Here is an 18,103-nt window from a genome sequence, read left to right as displayed (position 1 = left end):
TTTTTTTTTCTTTTGCTTCTGGCTGTTCCAGTCAACCTGGCCAGGTTTAATCCGTTTTGACTGGCATGAGGCAGAGCGTGAGTCCTTGGCAAAGAGCATTCTTCCACCCTGGTGGTAGGCCTGGTCAGGAAGTGAGAACAAGCTTGTCGAGCTCAATCTTAGCATGTTTTTGCACGATACAAACTCGAACTTGAGCCCGGCTTTGTCAAACTGAGCCTGAGCCAAGACTGAGATTGCTCATTGGAAAAAAATGTGTATTTTTTAAGAGAGAAAAGGGGAATAATTATGCTCACAAAAAATTTTTAGATAATTTTTTCTTCAAATAAATTATAATAACAAAGAAATGAACTTCTTGTTCATGAGTACAGGGTGTGTGTGTGTGTAAGGGTGGGGCAACCCGCCCATCATGAGCTGGGTTTGGGCCATAATTTTAGGCTCGGGCCCGTAAGGTACTGGTCCAAAAGTCAGCCTGTTATAAAAGTGGGCCGAGCCTAGCCCAACCTGTGGGCTACCGGGCCGGCCCGATGGGCCTGTGTTATTTATTAAATTTTTTATAAATTAACTATTATATTTAATTCATTTTTTGTTAATTTTAAGAATGGGCAACCATTACTAGTTATTAATTTTATGTTTTTTCATTTAATTGATTTTTTTTATATTCTACGAATTATTGTATTAATTTTATAAAAAAAAAAACTTACAAATGGGTTTAGACCGGGGCGGGTTGGGCCAGACCTGACCCGCTTCACATTGGCCAGTTGGGCTAATGGGCCCAACCATGGGCCTCTCTTCAAACCTGAGCCTGTTAAGAGCCGGGCCAAAACCCGGCCCGGGCCAGCCCGATGCCCACCTCTATGGGTGTGGGGTGGGCGGAGGAGGGGGTGCGCTTATTTTTGGTACCATATTATCTAGTAGGCCCATTGATTTACAATATTGCATTGGATGTTTTGAGAATTTAGTGCTATAAATGCAATATTCGTAACGTTCTCTGGTGGAGAACAATATAAAATTAAGAGATTTTTATCCATGTTTTAAAGAACTCTAAAATTAATGGGTCAGAATGCACCAAAACCTATAACAAAAATTAATTTTTACGTGAAAAATGTTAGATTCAAAGCATGCCAGCTTTGCTCAGCTGGTTTACCAGCCCTACATTCAAACACTAAACTGTAGTCAATTTATTAACAAGAAGAATGCTATAACAGATCTTTATCCACCTTGAAAAAGACCAACATGCAATTCAGTTCTCTCTCTCTCTCTCTCTCTCTCTCTCTCTCTCTCTCTCTCTCTCTCTCTCTCTCTCTCTCTCTCGTTTGGTGGGAAGGTGCATGAGGAAGAAGGTAAGGTTAAGATAGGTAACAACATTAACCGTGTTTGGATGCATGAACTCTATGATACGAACAGTAAATATGATAAAGACATCACCTGTAAAATAGACACAAGCTACCAACCTGTTAGGTGGTAAGTGGATGTCTCTAATTGAAAGGCATTTTCAAAAAAAGAAAAGTCATGCATCCTATATGATGTTGATCATTAGGAATGTGACAAGAAGAGATAGTGCATTGCCCGGATGCATGGTGATGGTCCAAATCTAGGACAATAACTTGGGGATAGGTTCCTTAATAAGTTTCTTATCAGATGATTATGAATAGTATCAATAGAAAATTAACGAATGCTATTCAAGTACGTAACCATTTCCCGTAAGAACTAGAAGTGAAATGGCAAAAATGAGGAATAATTACTAAAAAAAAACTGAACAAAGAGATGAAGATTATGAGCAAAAATGATAAAAGGAAGAAAGATTATGAGCAAAAAAGATAAAAGGAAGGCATTCTGAACAAATAGATAAAGGAAGAAAGATTGTGATCACACCAATTTTTAGCTTTAGCTTGGCATTAAAAGAGAAATGGAGCTCATGAAGAAGGTCCATCTAAACAAGAATATGATGTGTCTAAAAGAGAATATACTGTAAACCAGGTCCACAAATTCACTTAGAGATTGAGCCTGCCTCAATTTCACCACTAGAGGGTGTGTGTTGCACGGTAATCCGTAGACTTGTTGGGGGAGGTTTTCCACACGAAAAAAATCACCTGTTTCTTGTATTGCATGGTGGGTCCCATAGAAACATGGCTGTTTCTGCAGAAAGAGCCCCCTTTCGGAACGATTTAAACACCGATTTAGACTTAACATTACATAATTGTTGAATGGGTGGTGCATTCATTTTCCTTCCTGGGCCAGTGGATTTTGACATGAAGGGCCCCAACAATGGTGAATGCATATGAGAATCTTCTGGACCAACCCACCAATGTGGGCGTGTTGCATAAAATGTTTTTCAAACTTGGCATGGTAATAATAACGGCCACTGTTTGGATAAAAAAATGTGCTATCAACATCATCCATGGGCATCCTGCATCCACCACCAAACTCCTACGGAGGTATGGGCAACACAAGGCCTACTGGTAGATGGGCCCGCACCATGCATGTATGACAAGGCATGATGGCATTGGTGTAGCCCCCTAAGTCATCATGGTATACCATTGTAGTAAATAGGCAAGCAATGAATTCATTGGGTATGTAGTACGTGCTATTTAACACCATGCTGGCCCAGCCTCAAATTATTGATGATGGCGTAAAATCTGGCAAAATGATAATCATAGAAGGGAAGGAAAAAAGGAAGCAAAAAATGACAAAAGGCATAGATAAAGTGTTGCCTCAGCAAAGCAGAAGGTTCGTAGAAAACACCTTGCCGAATAAACAATGGGGAAAGTGAAATGCAACCAAAAGGCCATGTGAAAATAGTTTAATGCTGTTGCTGTTACATTATTAGGTTGGGGAGAGGATGCAAAGTCAAAACTAAATCTTTTTTTTTTGTGGTCATAGGCAAGCCAATTCCTAGGGGCCGTAACTACCACAGTAGGCCAGTGGTCATTAAATGTGGTCCACTACAGCACGTGCACGTGCATGCACGCATACACCCCACTACAGCACGTGCATGCACATGCGCACGTGCACACAACACACAAACACACTCTGGAGAAGGATGTATCTCTGCTAGAACGCAGTGCTTCACCATGTGTGTGTGTGTGTGTGCGCGTGTGTGTGTGTGTGTGTGAGAGAGAGAGAGAGAGATCTAAATTGTGGCTCAAGAACTACACATGAAGCAAGCAAACGGGCATAGAATTAGGATTTGTATGATGTCCCCCAGTTACCTACTTACCATGACGCTCACCTTATGTGGCTCATAACATAGATTGTGCGTATAAAAGCACGAATAAAGCAAGCTAAGGCTACGCATCCCCATGCAGGAATCAAGTTTGTAAATAGATATAGAAGTTGGAGAGAAAGAAGGATGCAGCACAACTGATCAAACCTAATGTGTTTCACCATAATTTTAAAAGTTTAAAACTCTGGTGTTCTCAAAGCTCCCAACGTATGTCAAAAGGCTCCTTGAATAGTTCTTTTCAAAATTGACTTGGTGGTCTACTCAATATCCAGAGGATTATATCATGTGCAGAGCAATCGAATCAATAATATGATACTTCAGAGTATTGAAATAGTAGTAATACAATAGGACAAGTCACTATTCTCATTCACTACAAAAATCCACCCAGACCATTAATTTACTATCCCACTTGCCTTGGGTTCATTGATGCCCAAAACTGATTCCTGGCATGTAGGCACAGGACCATCCTATCAGCATGACCCTTCACTGTAGTCAAGCTCCCAAAATAATGAAAAATCAATTAGCATGTGATGGATGAAGATATTTATCGGATGCTCTCGAGTCTCCTGTGGATATATAGAAAGAAGGTCGCTCCTTCCACGCTGCACCAATGCATTAAATAAAGACTTAGCAAAGTCGGCAAAATGTAAGAAGGCTGCATTTAGCTTGCTTCCTCTGCATTTTGGACCTTTCCCCCACTAATATAGCATCATTGGCTTTCCATATAGCCAACTGCCTGCAGAATAAACCCAATATACAGTTATTCATCTGTTTCCTGGATTCATTAGCAAATGCTACTTGTGGTTCCCTTGCTTCATGCAACTAATGAATCCATAAGAGCTACTAAGGTAGGTTTTGAAAGGATTATTCATTGGATATGGATGTTTTAAACATTAACATATTCGTTTGACATATGGAATGTCAGTGTATCACTTGAAAGTCATAGATCACACTTGTATCATAATAAAAAAATTTCCCATGCTTTATAGATAGAACTTTCATTATGTTGCCTACAAGAACAATTTAGAAAGTTCTACGTCTGTCACACTGACTCTTTTAACAGGGCACCGCACCCGCACCCAGGCGGGTGCGACACTTGGACACAACTTCCTTTGTGTTAGGTGAAGCAACCACACTGAGGTCCATTTCTATCCAAAAGTAGATTCAATTAACCCTAATCAAGTCCATTTTTATCTATATATATATATATATATATACATAAATGCACACAAATACACAGTGTTAACTTAAAACTGTTAATATATATATACACACTCCCGCACCCAAGTTTTTTTAAAGTGCCGCATCCGCATCCGCACCTATGTGACATAGCTCTATGTGTATGCAAGTGCACGCCCACACAAACATGCACAAAGCACTAGGGTTACATATCTCTTTATGCACTAGACATGACATTTTTCCTAATTGTTGTCTGGGTAAAAGAAAGTTTTTCAACTACACACCTTTTAAGATAAAAGATACTAAAAAAATTCAACCATAACCAACAAATACAAAGTTAATATGTCCAAATAAATTAATAAATTAAAAATCCAACTAAGCCAAGAGAAACATGAAGGGATGTGCATGAAGGCATGACAGTCTTGTCAGCCCATCAGAGTCTCGCATGCCTAAACAATGGACAAGCCCTCCAGCACAAGGGAGCTAACTGCACTGATGTCTCCCAAGATCGCCCATTCAAGCACTCTGATCCAGCAGGGACATTTTTCATGGGATTCTCAGCAAAATAGAAATCTCTAAGCATCCCAAGCATCTAGTTGCAATAATGTGAGATTATTGCACCTACATCAACTGTAGGAATCATAGTGTCACAGCATAAGATTTGAAAGATTATACACACAAAAATAAGAATTTTTAAATGAATATTATTAAAAAATGAACATTCAATTATTTTAGAGTTGTATTGTCATCTTTATGTGTTGTCCCCATTAACATAGTTTTGGCTTTATGAGTTTTATTTCACCACTTCAACATACAACTAAAACTTGAACGATGCTTATTTTTATAGATAGGGATATGATATAGTTTTCAGAAGGTCAGAAACAATTGCAAGAGAAAATACAAAATTCATAAAATATAAATAACAGTGCTATTTTCATATATAGAGTTCTAACCTTACCGTCACTTGACAGATCCAGTTGAGCATAAGTATTGAAGCAAATACTCATTGGAGGAGCATGTATCAGCAAGATCTTGGTGCAGTCTAGTGACCGCCTTTTGCAAGGATCTTAAAGTTGGGAGAAGGCCCCTAGAATTTTGTTGAATAGAGTTACCATGGGCTTTACAAAGCTCCTGCATCAATCAAAACATCACACAGCAATAAAAATGAGCTATATTCCATGTGCTAGAATCACATTTTTAACACAGAGATACAACAGACACTCATTCTTTGTAGAGCTTTTTGCATATAGCTTGATGGAGCTTACATTAGAAAGGTCAAATTAAATCTTCAAACAAAAAAATGCCATGAACTTGGACAATTTTCTGTAATTTTACAAAGTCGTTTTTATTGTCTAACTCATGAAAGTCGGTAGGTGCACTCACATTGTTTTCCAAACAAAACTCTTTGAATGAAACACCACTAAAGTAATGATTTTATGACCTGTCAAGATGCAAAATATTCTATCCCTTAGCCTATGTGTGTATGCATTTGCCTGCATACCCGTAGCTTCTTGTAGATGTTAACCAGTTGTAATAGACTTTTTGCCCCCAAAAATTCTTAAAAAAAACATATGTTCCCAGTACTTGGGAGTGTGTGTGTGTGTGTGTGTGTGTATATACATATCGAGAGAGAGAGACACACAGAGCAAGGATTATCCTGCCACCATTTCATTTGGTCACTTGTGAGACCCTTCAAAGATCATAGTTGTAGATTTTTTTTATTGATCTGATCTATGTCATATAGAAACTTTACTTAGCATGTATACCACATGTTGACATGGCACGCCATTCGACACACACTAGGACACTTCATGGACACAGTCAAACCAGTGTCGGACACAATCAACATTGTTTCAATAGTTCCATAATGTGTGTGTGTCAGAAAGAGAGTTAGCATACTATCTAGTCAAAAATCAGAGGTATAAAATTTATCTACTCAATCTAACCCCATATATGTGTTTATTATGGTTTGCTCATTAAGAAAGATGCTTTTCAAATTGTTTAGATATAACACCAAAGCCATCGATATTTAAGTACTTAAAAAGTCCTGTTTTACACATCATAATCACTAACTCAAAACATGTCTTTTACCAAATAAACTGTGAAGATCATACATACAGGGCCCAATCCATGAGATATCAAATGGATCATGAGTAGCTTCACAAGAATTACTAAATAGAACACATCTGGTAGATAGAAGATTATATATTCAAATAGACAGAAAAGGAAATGCAGAAAAGAGAAAGGTAGTTACCAACAAACTAACCTGGCACCACCTAAGGAGGAACTCTAGATGAGCTGAGGTTTCCAAAAGCTCAGCAATAGCCTCCATTAACCTCTGCATATACTTAAAAGGGACAGATGCAGCAACTGCAGAGACATCCAATGGGCCCACAGAAAGAATGCATTTCTTGATAAGACTGTCTTCGTTCAGTCTTAGGCTGATCACCAATGCCCTTAAATTCTGGTTTGTTTTGAGGGCCTCCTCGACTGCCTGTTGAGAACATCAAAACAAATAAAATATTATCACAGATTTTAATGCGAAAAAAATATTTTACTTTTAGAACTTTCATAGAGCTAAAAACAACAGTAGACAACAATGCGTCTTTCAAGAACCTCCAATATCAATTTATGTTCCATGGCAGGTAGAATAGATTTGAATATGCAGCATAATAAGTCTACAGATGGATTTGGTGGAGCAATACTATTTTAACCAACAGGTCTCAGGTCAAGCACCAATTTTGGGTGACCCCTAGCTTGGTTATCATAAAACAAAAGAAAAGATATGCAGATGCCCTGACATCCTGTAGGAAAGCTCAACTTCTACGAGGAGTGTGGAAAAAAAATATTCCAGAAAGTGATTTTATCTGCTGCTTTCCATTTCAAGGTGCTATTTTTCAATTTATAATGTGTAACGACCCCAACTGACCCTCTTAAAATAGTAAAATTTTCTTTTTTTAACAATTATGACCCACGGATCCGGGGTCTCGCAGATTTAATATACCAAACCACAAACCAATATGAGCATTAAATCAAAGGAAGAATAAATCAAACTTTATTAATTAATGAAAATGTCAAATAGTCTAAGACACAAAAAATCGTCTATCTCAATATGAGCCACCCTCTCAGAAACCAGAAAATAGTCACACAGCTCGTAGTCTCCAGCTAGCTAGTCAGGACATCACCGCGCATTCGTGTCTTTAAAACAGTTTTAAGAAAATAGGTAAGAACCAAGGTCTCCTCTACAAATCAAAACAGTAAAGAAATAGCATAACAAATTCATGCATAAATTTCATGGGAATATCACAAAGAGTTAACTTACTACAATCAACTTACCATTTAAGCATTTAACCAAATATCATGCAGTAACAAGTATCATGCAAAACAAAATAAGCATAAATGCATGAACTAATGCTGAACAGTAAAATATTCATGATCAAATGCACAAAAAATAAATAACTTATTAAGTTATTTATCAGAATTGCTTTTGCATGCATGTCTCTATTAAATGCATACAAGTTTAATTTTTAATTTTCTTTAAACCGGTGGAAACTCAAAACGAGCACAAATTTTCGAAATACAAGTTAGGTTCTCAGTTGTAGCTTAGCACACAATTTTTATTTTATTATTGGGTTCTACACTTGTTCATCGATCGATATCAGGAATCAACACCATCCATCGGAATATTAAAAATCAACATCTAATGCTAGGACATTAGAGAAATCAACGTTTACTGACGCCAATTTCTTGATATACCAATAACTACAGCTGAGTCAACAACAACACCCCTAGGCAAAGTGGTTGAGTTCCCCTAAAACTGTAGCTGGGAGGTGAACCACCATATTGGGTTCATGGTCACAATCGCACATGAGTTTTACTATCCTCACGGTCTCCCAAGACCGCCATCCAAGATTCTCACACTATGGAAGGGACAATAAGCAAGAAATTAATTACAATATTTAGTCTCTTTTACCTTTTAAATAATTTTAAGTTCTTTATATAAAAATCGTTTTGTAAATCAACATGCAAAATCAATTTCGGGCCCTAGCCCACTCAATTTAAAAGTGCAATTAATTTTGAAAAACCAATAAATTTTCAAAAATAAATTTTGCAATGCATAAATAAAATCTACAACAATTTGAGCAACACATCTCCCGGCATACACGGCCCGCAGTGGTTCACATCTGACCACCAACACATCTCAAAAGTGATTTATGTATCTTGGAAAATTTCAGTGAACATGCAACACAGTCGTTTTCAAACAAGTTCACAATGTCCATTAAAACACACAAAATGAATACACTTGAATCCAACGCATACGCATGTGAATAGATGCTTGCAGAACACATTATTATGATCAATTTCATGAATAAACAACCAAACATGCATATGATCACAGTTATACCAACATCAAATAAATTTCAGATTCATGCGTATGATATGCAAAATTACAAGTTGATCAATCCAAAATTAGGTTTATGGATCATCTCAAAAAGAATATATATATATCAACCTTAAGCATATACATAACCCATTTAATGTATTCAAACAACTATGCAGAAAATTTCTATTGAGCCAACAACTGGAGTTGATCCATGTCCATGATCAATTTCATGTACAGGGGTCGACCAATGATTAAAAATAAATATTTTCAGCATGCTTGCCGATCCGACCACAAGAAAATATGTGTATAGCATGTACAACATGCTGGCTGCACATCAGATGAAGCTGAAACATATAATTATTTACAAATGCATGAACATGTATTTCGACTAACATAAAATGAAATAATACATTCAAATGCATGAGGAAATTACTGGGCAAATCTGAATCACCATAAAACATGTATTCAAATACTTATACCTGCAGCCAAACAGATCTGAATCAAAAAGGTACGAGCAAGAATTTCGACAGGTCTGACCCAGATCAGAGTAAATGTAAACTCGACGGATCTGTCCAAATCTGTCGACACGTGCACTCGGCAAATTTGTCAACATGTGCACTCGGCAGATCTGTCCAAATCTGTCAACATGTGAAAATCGACACATCTGTCCGAATCCACATGTAAACACACCACATCTAAACCAAATTTGTCTTTATGAGAAAATCGGCAGATCTGAACCAGATCTGTCTATATGTGAAAATAGGCAGATCTGTCCAGATCTGCATGTGTAAACACAACAGATTTGAACCAGATTTGTCTATATGAAGATCCGAACGCAATATGCATGAGCAAAACAAATCTAATCCATACAATATTTTCAGATACATGCTAAAAAGAAAATTCATCACACATGGACTGTACGCACATATTCAGCAGTAAAAATCAAGAAGGTCGATAGGACTATATATATATATATATATATATATATATATATATATATATATATATATTCAGCAGATATGGCCATTAAAAAGAAAATTGACAACATGTATATTCTGATATATGAGTATCAAGCTCGTCAAATCCAAAACTTTATGCATGCCTTTAGATGCAAATCTAATAAAATCAACACACCAAAATACATGTGCCTCCTTGCATGACCAGAAATCTGAACATGTACATATTCACAAAGATATTCAATGGCATGAACAATAAAAAAAAATTACTAAATCTGATTTTATGCATCCACATGTATTTTATTTGCTATGCATATGCAATAAAACAGAAAATTGACATGCATATTCTTAGATGTAAATTCATCAAATCTGATTAGCATATGCACGTTCAAATGCATATTTTCAAATTTTAAACGCATAATGGAAATCGTCCTTCATAAAAGAATAAATCTGCACATATATATATAGGGCACCGCACCCGCACCCAGGCAGGTGCGACACTTGGACACAACTTCCTTTATGTTAGGTGAAGTCAATCACACTGGGGTCCATTTCTATCCAAAAGTATATTCAATAAACACTAATAAAGTTCATTTTTATCTAATATTATATATATAAATACATAAATGCACACAAATACACAGTGTTAACTTAAAACTGTTAAAAAATTTATATATATATATATATACTCCTCGCACCCCCACACCCAAGTTTTTTTAAAGTGCCGCATCACTGCATCTGCACCCGTACCCGCACCTATGTGACATAGTCAATATGAAAGTTTGAATGAAAATGTATCAAATGATATGCATGTGTATACTCGTCAGGAGGAAGGTAATCACCCATGTGCCCTTAACAAGTTCTCCTGAAACATACCCTTAGAAAAATCCCAACTTAAGAGATCAAATTGAATCTCTCGTGCTCTAAGTAGATTTATATCATATGACTCATTTTCTCCAAACTTTAGAGCATGTTTAATAACCCTTCACTCTTATTATGAATCATTTCATTATAATGATGACAAACAATAGCTTCATTGAAATGAAGAAATGGAAATAGAACTTAATGCTCTTAAAAAATTCAACACATGGGAAATATTTGATCCTCCTTTAGGCAAGAAACCTATAGAATGTAAATGGGTGTTTAAAGTCAAAACCAAAACCCTGAATCAGGCTTCACAACTCATCACTTGTCCCCTAATGGGCACAACTTTGACCGAGTCTTATATATATATATAGCTGAGTCCCCGTGTCCAAAATTTTTGAAATTGCGCCACACCCGTATCGCACCCACACCCGCACCCATGTGACATATATATATATATATAGAGAGAGAGAGAGAGAGAGAAATACATATATGTACTTACAATGTATATATATTTTTAACACAACCTGCATTCACGCTTACTACTTATCTTTTCCCGCCCAACAGTTGATGCATAAAATAATATAGGTAATACATGAGACTTGTGTCAGCACCCCCTCAATGTGAAGTCACCCTAATATCACATAAAACACCAATACTTATCTCTTCTTTTACCCATAGTCACTTTAAAACATAACCCAACTAACCCCTATTTGCATTTGTCATATTAGTGATTTCTTTGTCAAACTGACCATCTCATAACATAAGAATGCCCCGCTTTGACATTTAGCACATTGTCAGTTATTGATATTTCTAAAATGTCATGAGGAACAAAGAAAAGCAAAACATTTTGGTGAAAGTTCCACTTGATTCACCGCTCTCATATGAGTAGTCCAACAATTCGCTCTAAGTTATAGGGCAAGATCATATGAATAAGGCTGCATGGTTTCCTCTTCTCGGCATTACATTCTCTTGGCTTCCGCATGGTACACCTGAAGGATAAGATGGTTTTCATAAGAAAACATAATAAGTTATAAATATGCAAGCCCCTGTGAAAGACTCTATGTTCATCTGTGCAATAATATGCTTTTGTTGCATTCAAAGGAAACTTTTGCTTACATGCTTGTCAGAATCACTTTCTCAAGCTTTTAAAGAAATGATTCACAAGAGAACCATTTTTTGATGTGACTGAAAACATGAGAAAATGATTATCATAAAGTTGTATGAGAGAATGCTTCCTCTTAGAAAATGATTCCCCAATTCCATAAGAAAAGGAGCCACAGTGTTGAGAAAGTTTGTCTCGTGAATTGCACTTTCAAAGTGCATCATGTGCCCCAAGTCAGGAAAATGTTTTTTGTCTTCCAAAGTGGGGTGTCAACCATTGAAACGATTGCACTGTTAAGTTCATCATCTAAACTCATACATTGAGTCCATTGAGAGAATAAAAGCTTAAGCGGAATTTAGAATAGAAAATTGAAATTAAGAGCAATGTTACTTTCTAATCAGCTTACTGTGAAATGTCAAATACACCATCTGTTTTCTTAAGGCAAAAGCAACTGCTATTCTAAGTAAGAAGAAAGATTCCAATCTAAGTATACATTTTATCTCAGCTAGCAGATAATCACATTGGCCAAAAAGCCAAAATAGTTAAAGCAAGTAGAACACTGAATAAACATAAAGAGGCATCAAATAATGGGGAAAAAAATTGCCCGTTCTTGAAGGTTCTGATGCTAAAAAAGTAAAGGCAAATAAAATGGATTACAATATTAAGAAAATGAAATAACAAAGCAATATCAACATGCTAGAACAGAAATTAATATGCAAAGAAATTAAAAGTTCATCGCCAAAAATTTATGGGCTCACTCTGCACCAAAGTTATGCAAATGTGGAAATCGCATCAAGTCTATGCCACATGGATATCCCAATTTACTGCCATACTGTGTCCCTTTGTATATAGCATCCAGACATCACAGTGGCCAGGAAACAACAAAAATAACAGGAAAGCTGAAACACATCATTTTCATCGCAGATGTGGAGATTATGTCTGTAAACAGTAAGAAAAAAAGTACCATTGGTGTGACATCAACGTCAAGATCAGTTGGATCAAACACAAAGGTTTCATCAATAGAGTACATCAAAACACCCTCAGTTGTTGCTGCTGCCCATGACCTTCCAGTTGGAGCAATTCTCAAGCATTTTGTTCTGATAACAGGGCGACCACGGTTAGGCAGAGACCCAGGTAAACCATAACCCAACTTCCCCCGTGTTTGCTGATCAACACCTTCTTCAATATCACTGTCCTCATCATCAATTAGATCAAGTGGTCCCGCATCTGTCATCTTCTTTGAGTTCAAAAAATCCAGAACCCCATCCAAAGAAAGATTATGTGTGGTCTGAAATCTACGCAACAATACCTGTTGTAATCAAGGATATAACAATACAATATACTTTCATTAGCAAGGGAACAGATCAGAAAAGACCATACTCCTTCAGGGACATTAGCTAAAAATAAAAATAAAAGGGGCATGAAGTAGAATAATTTATGTACAAACTAGCAATAAATTGAGAGCCAAATTAATGAAAAAAAATCAGAAATGTCAACAATAACAGATGCACATTAAAACTTAAAACTTTGAAGGTGTATATGCATGAATGTGTGGGTGTAACAGAGGACACGAAGTTACTAAGATCTTCTTGGATACAATGTCTAGTTCCAGGAAAAAGAAAAGAGAAGAGAGTTTTCACACATACATAGACACAGTAGCCGCAGAAATACCATGTGATACAAAAGCATAATGGGCATTTTGAAGCACCCATGTTGTTATTCATATTATTGGTTATACAATTGTTCTCTTCCAAAAAATTGTTCTGAAATATCCACAACTACATTCCATCTAAATGCCCAACTGCTCATTGTAAACATCCCAAATTTTCCAGGTCCATTTCGGACAACCCCCCCCCCCCCCCCCACAGATGACGACCCCCTATAGTACAGTGTAGGAGTCTAACCCGTAGGTTCATTCTAGTTTAGAGGTCATTTTACCCCTAGGTCACCCTAAACCCTTGTCAGATAGACTCAGCCAAGCTCATATTAAGTTCAGACGAGTTAGAATGTCAGTCATTTCTAGTTCACCTGAGCTCACTATGAGTGAACTATATTCATTTCAGCTAAATTTGGTTCATTTCATGTAAAATGAGCTCAATTCTAGCTCGAATTTCATCCAATTGTCTCTGAGTCTGTCAATCCCAGTCGATTATGCTCCCATGTATTTAACTTGAGCTCATCAGGAGATCAAGTGATCCAGTTTTAGTTCAAACATGTTTTCCACATTCTTGGAGTCCATTTTAGCTCATTTCAGCTAAAATTGAGCTAATCCCAGACAGCCTAGCTAGGATTTACCCCGGAATTTAGTTCACCTCAATACAATTGACCTTTATTTTTGCTCAAACCCAGTATATTCTCGTCACTCATTCCACTTCACAGTGAATTCTCACCATTTCTCTAAGACGTGTGTCATTTCTTCATCACCTGGTCTAGGGAGCTACTAGTTGAGTCAGTATCTTTTTAGTTCATCTGAGTTTAGAAACTCTAAAACCCAGTCCAATCGAGTTCAATCAAGTTTAACCAGTTCAGTCCAGTGTCACTCTGCACCCTGCAGGGCAAAAAACAACATTCCTCGATCATTTTTATTCAGAACATTAATTATGTTGATTTCCAAGCTGGGACAATTCCCAAGTTTGACTCTGATCAATTCATTTACCTGATGTATTATCTATATACGAGATCCAATTTCAATTCAGATATTGGATCCAATACTGGATCTAACATCCATTCTTTATTCCGAACTCAGATCTTTTATTAAACTCATTCTATTATCCGGAGTGCAATCTGCTTTCTAAACCTTGATTATCTCATCAGATATTCAGGGTCCAATCACTAGCCATTCTGGATCCATTCTTCAATGTTAATATCCAGGATTCATTTCCATCACATTATCCTGATCCGGATTCAATTTTCAATTCTATCTTTGATCCAAGATCCAGCTTATTCTTTTTATCATCCGAGATCCATTCTGTGAAAACCCCAAATTTTTCAAAAATTACCAAAAAATCTCTTTTTGCCCCTAACCCCCATTTTCTGAATAATTGAGTCAATTTTGACCAAAAATCCAGTTATTTCTCGGATTCACTAGAATCATAATCCATTTTTCATATCTGACCCAATTTTGGATTCGAATCCGATATCAAAATCCAATTCTGAGCCCTGTTATCCAATTTTGAAATCAAGTTTATAAAAATACCAAAAATATTTTTGAATGGCTCCGACAGTCCATCTGATATCCATTTGGATCCACTGCTCTGTATTCCTCGATTCGAGATCCAAAACTCGAATATTTTCTCAAAAGCTCCAGATCCAGACTCATTTTCTGAAGAAATTCTCGAAGATTAACCCTGAATTTTCAGAAAACCCCTCTTTTGTAAATTTTTTCAAATTTTACAAAATTAGTTTAAAATCCCTTATTTTTCCCATATTTTTAGAGTTTTTATTTCAAAAACACAAAAAATATATATAAAATACAAAGAAAAGAACAAAAAAATAGAAAAAGAAAAAGAAAATTTGAAAAAAAATAGCTTTAAACCCCCTTTCTTGAAAAGAACTTGTAAAGGAGCCCCCTTTTGAAAATTTCCAAAACATAGGGAGCCACCTTTTTGAAAATGCTCAAGAAAAGGACCTCCTTTGAAACTTCCCCAACGGTCTCTCATTATAAAAGAGACCGCAGGGGAGTCTCGAAGGATCATCCATCTCCTACCCCTCCATGTGCTCCCTTCTCCTTCCAGATCGCTTCTTCACCTCACCATATTCTTCTTCTTTGTTCCTTCTCTTTGATAGAATTGTGCAGTAAAGGGGTTCCAGGGTAGAACGAAGGGAAAGCTCCTTCTCTCGCTTCAGTCTTGCAAAACCACTGTAAGTACCCATCTCTATCCCTTCCCCTTTCTCTGTTTTCCTTCCCTTATACTCTCACGCTATTCCCTCTTTTCTGATTTTCTGATTTTCTCTTTATTTTCTGATTTTCCCTGTATAATGGGACTCACGTGTGATGTTGATCTGCATATGGCAATATCAGCTCACACAGAGCAATATCAACGGAATGATCATTCCAACAATTCTCTTGTGTTTACTGAATTTCTCTGGTTTTTCGATTGAATATTTGTTCATACTTGATTTTCCTGTTTTATTCTCATTATCCGTTTACATATGATTCCCAATTCTCGTTTTCTTTCCTTTTCTTTTCTTTTTTTTCTTTGATTTTCGGTTTGCATTCTCCTTCTGGTTTTTGAGTTTTATTTTGATTCATTTTTCTTATTTCAATTACAATGTCACAGTCTATGTCACACGGACTCGGCTCCAAGGTCGACGCACCCGCGTCGACACGGGTGCGGCTCGGACTCGGTCAACCCAACCCTGGGTGCGGTCAACCCCCCCCCCCTGCTGTAAGGAAAAAACCCTGAATCAGGCTTCACAACTCATCACCTGTCCCCTAATGGGCACAACTTTGACCAAGTCTTATATATATATATATATATATATATATATATATATATATATATATATAGCCGAGTCCCCGTGTCCAAAAGTTTTGAAATTACGCCGCACCCGTACCCATGTGACATAGGTCACAGTTGATTCTCAATTCCATTCTGCTAATCTGTTTATATTTTGACATTTTTATTTTCTTTATCTGCATTTTACATTACAGCATGCCTTCATCGATTCAGCATATTGCCTTATTTTTACTTATTTTTCTGCAATTTGTTTCTTTCTTTTCCTGTAAGTTCATTTGATACAGCCTACCATCTGTTGTATTTTGTTGTTGGCATTTGGATGAGGCACGCCTAGGCATTGAATACCCATCTACCGATGAATCATATGATGCATAGCGGTGATCCATGGAGTTCATTAGATCTCTCCTTTTAGTTTTCTGTGAATATTTTCTTACAGCATTGTTCTGCTTCAATTTTATTCTTCGTTTCCTCTTTCTTTTTAATGCATCCATGATGGGATCGACCTGCATATAGCAGGATCGATCCACTTGTTGCTACAGCAATGGAATAATCACATTCCAACATCTTTTGTATTTATTTTTGAATTTGAACATTGATTCGTTCGATATCCCTCCTATATTTGTATCATATTTCTTTTCTTATTTTAATTTTGATTTCCACATTTGCATCGGATTATTTTGTTTGCATTCCATCTTCAGCTTTGTTAATATTTGACTACATTTTGCTCACTTTGTTCAATATATTTAAATTGTGTTTTTACTCCTTGGCACTTGATTGATTCACAGCGTCCAGTTTCTTCCAAAAAAATTTTTTTACTGTCTTCATTTGATCGAGATTTCCTTGTCCCTTCATTTGTTCATTTGCATTATGTCAACAGTATTGATCATTGGAGCATCATCCATTCGTTTGCAACAGCATAACCCATTGATTTTGCATATGTGTTGAACAGCCCAGATGCGCATATATCCCTACTTTCCATCTTTATCTCATTCCTCTTTGCATATCAATGTTAGATTTAGCTGCTATCAGGTTCATTAGAGCATTTCGCATGCATATCAATTCACATCGTCTTGATCCTCATCAGCATCCAATTTCATCTGGTGCCGATATACAGAACAGCAAACTCAACATCCTGCAATTCCATTAGGTTCGATCCGTAAAGGAGTTGAGTGTCGGCCTCCTGCAGAGTTTCATACCGATGGCAATACACTTTGTCATGTTGAATTAAAATGGGACTCACATCGAGTCTTGCTTCTGAGTGTTACGCCCTGATGTGGTTCTTAGCAAAGTTTTGAATACTCATACTATTACAACATTGTGTGAACAGTTTATCATTTTTCATCATAGAATTGTCATGCATCTAGTTTGTTTTAAGAATCTCGACTCAAGCATCCTGTTGGCTTTCGGTTTGGGTTTGTGTGATTTCCTCCCCTGATCTTATAAAACCTTATGCATTATTTGGGAATTCCGCCAAGGGGCAGGTTGAGAACTCGGGGATATAAAATGCTACTTTGTTGGTAGAACCACAATTGGTGTTCAAGGGTTATGAGTTTCCAGTGGGTTCTTGCACTATTCTGGATGTGCTCATCATTGTAGAAAAGGTGGAACTAGCAGGTTGTTTATGCAACTACAGAAAGGTTTAATACTAGATTTTCCTTATGCTAATTGTGCATACACCTACAGCCCTTTAGTCCTTTTGCAGGTAACATCTTGGGGAAAACAGGCCTCTAATCTGATCACAGCGATACGAAAGCCAAGCATTTCGTTTCCTTTATCTTGAGCCAAGGTATCAACAGCTATAATTCCTGACACAGATCCTAAATATTGATCCATCCGTTACCGAGAATGATTGGTCAAATGCTCATTCTGTCAACAAGTGTGTTATATGATCACTTTCTAAGGAAAATTCCAATGAGAAAATTTGTGTTTACA

The 18,103-nt window shown here is 36.8% G+C and overlaps 1 protein-coding gene across 4 annotated transcripts in view; it reads right to left on the bottom strand.

Annotated features, from left to right (window-relative positions):
* Positions 1 to 3,502: 3,502 nt before the first annotated feature.
* Positions 3,503 to 18,103, bottom strand: part of PWP2 (periodic tryptophan protein 2) — a 31,444-nt gene continuing 16,843 nt past the window's right edge. The window contains exons 5-8 of one of the 4 annotated variants that reach the window (XM_090016340.1): positions 12,676 to 13,020; positions 6,669 to 6,896; positions 5,361 to 5,533; positions 3,503 to 3,959 (exon numbers count right to left, since the gene is read on the bottom strand). In XM_090016340.1, the coding sequence (XP_089872466.1) occupies positions 5,363 to 5,533; positions 6,669 to 6,896; positions 12,676 to 13,020 (744 nt within the window). In that variant the 3' untranslated portion in view covers positions 3,503 to 3,959; positions 5,361 to 5,362. Of the gene's footprint in view, positions 3,960 to 5,355; positions 5,534 to 6,668; positions 6,897 to 11,481; positions 11,599 to 12,675; positions 13,021 to 18,103 lie in introns of those variants that run through there. The other 3 variants (XM_090016341.1, XM_090016342.1, XR_016433811.1) reach the window with 3 other exon arrangements.

The sequence above is a fragment of the Nuphar pumila genome, chromosome 8, assembly GCF_984573655.1.
Source record: "Nuphar pumila chromosome 8, dmNupPumi1.hap1.1, whole genome shotgun sequence".
NCBI classification, from domain to species: Eukaryota; Viridiplantae; Streptophyta; class Magnoliopsida; order Nymphaeales; family Nymphaeaceae; genus Nuphar; species Nuphar pumila.
Note: the sequence above shows the minus strand (reverse complement) of the source record. Positions and strands in the feature narration are given on the sequence as shown.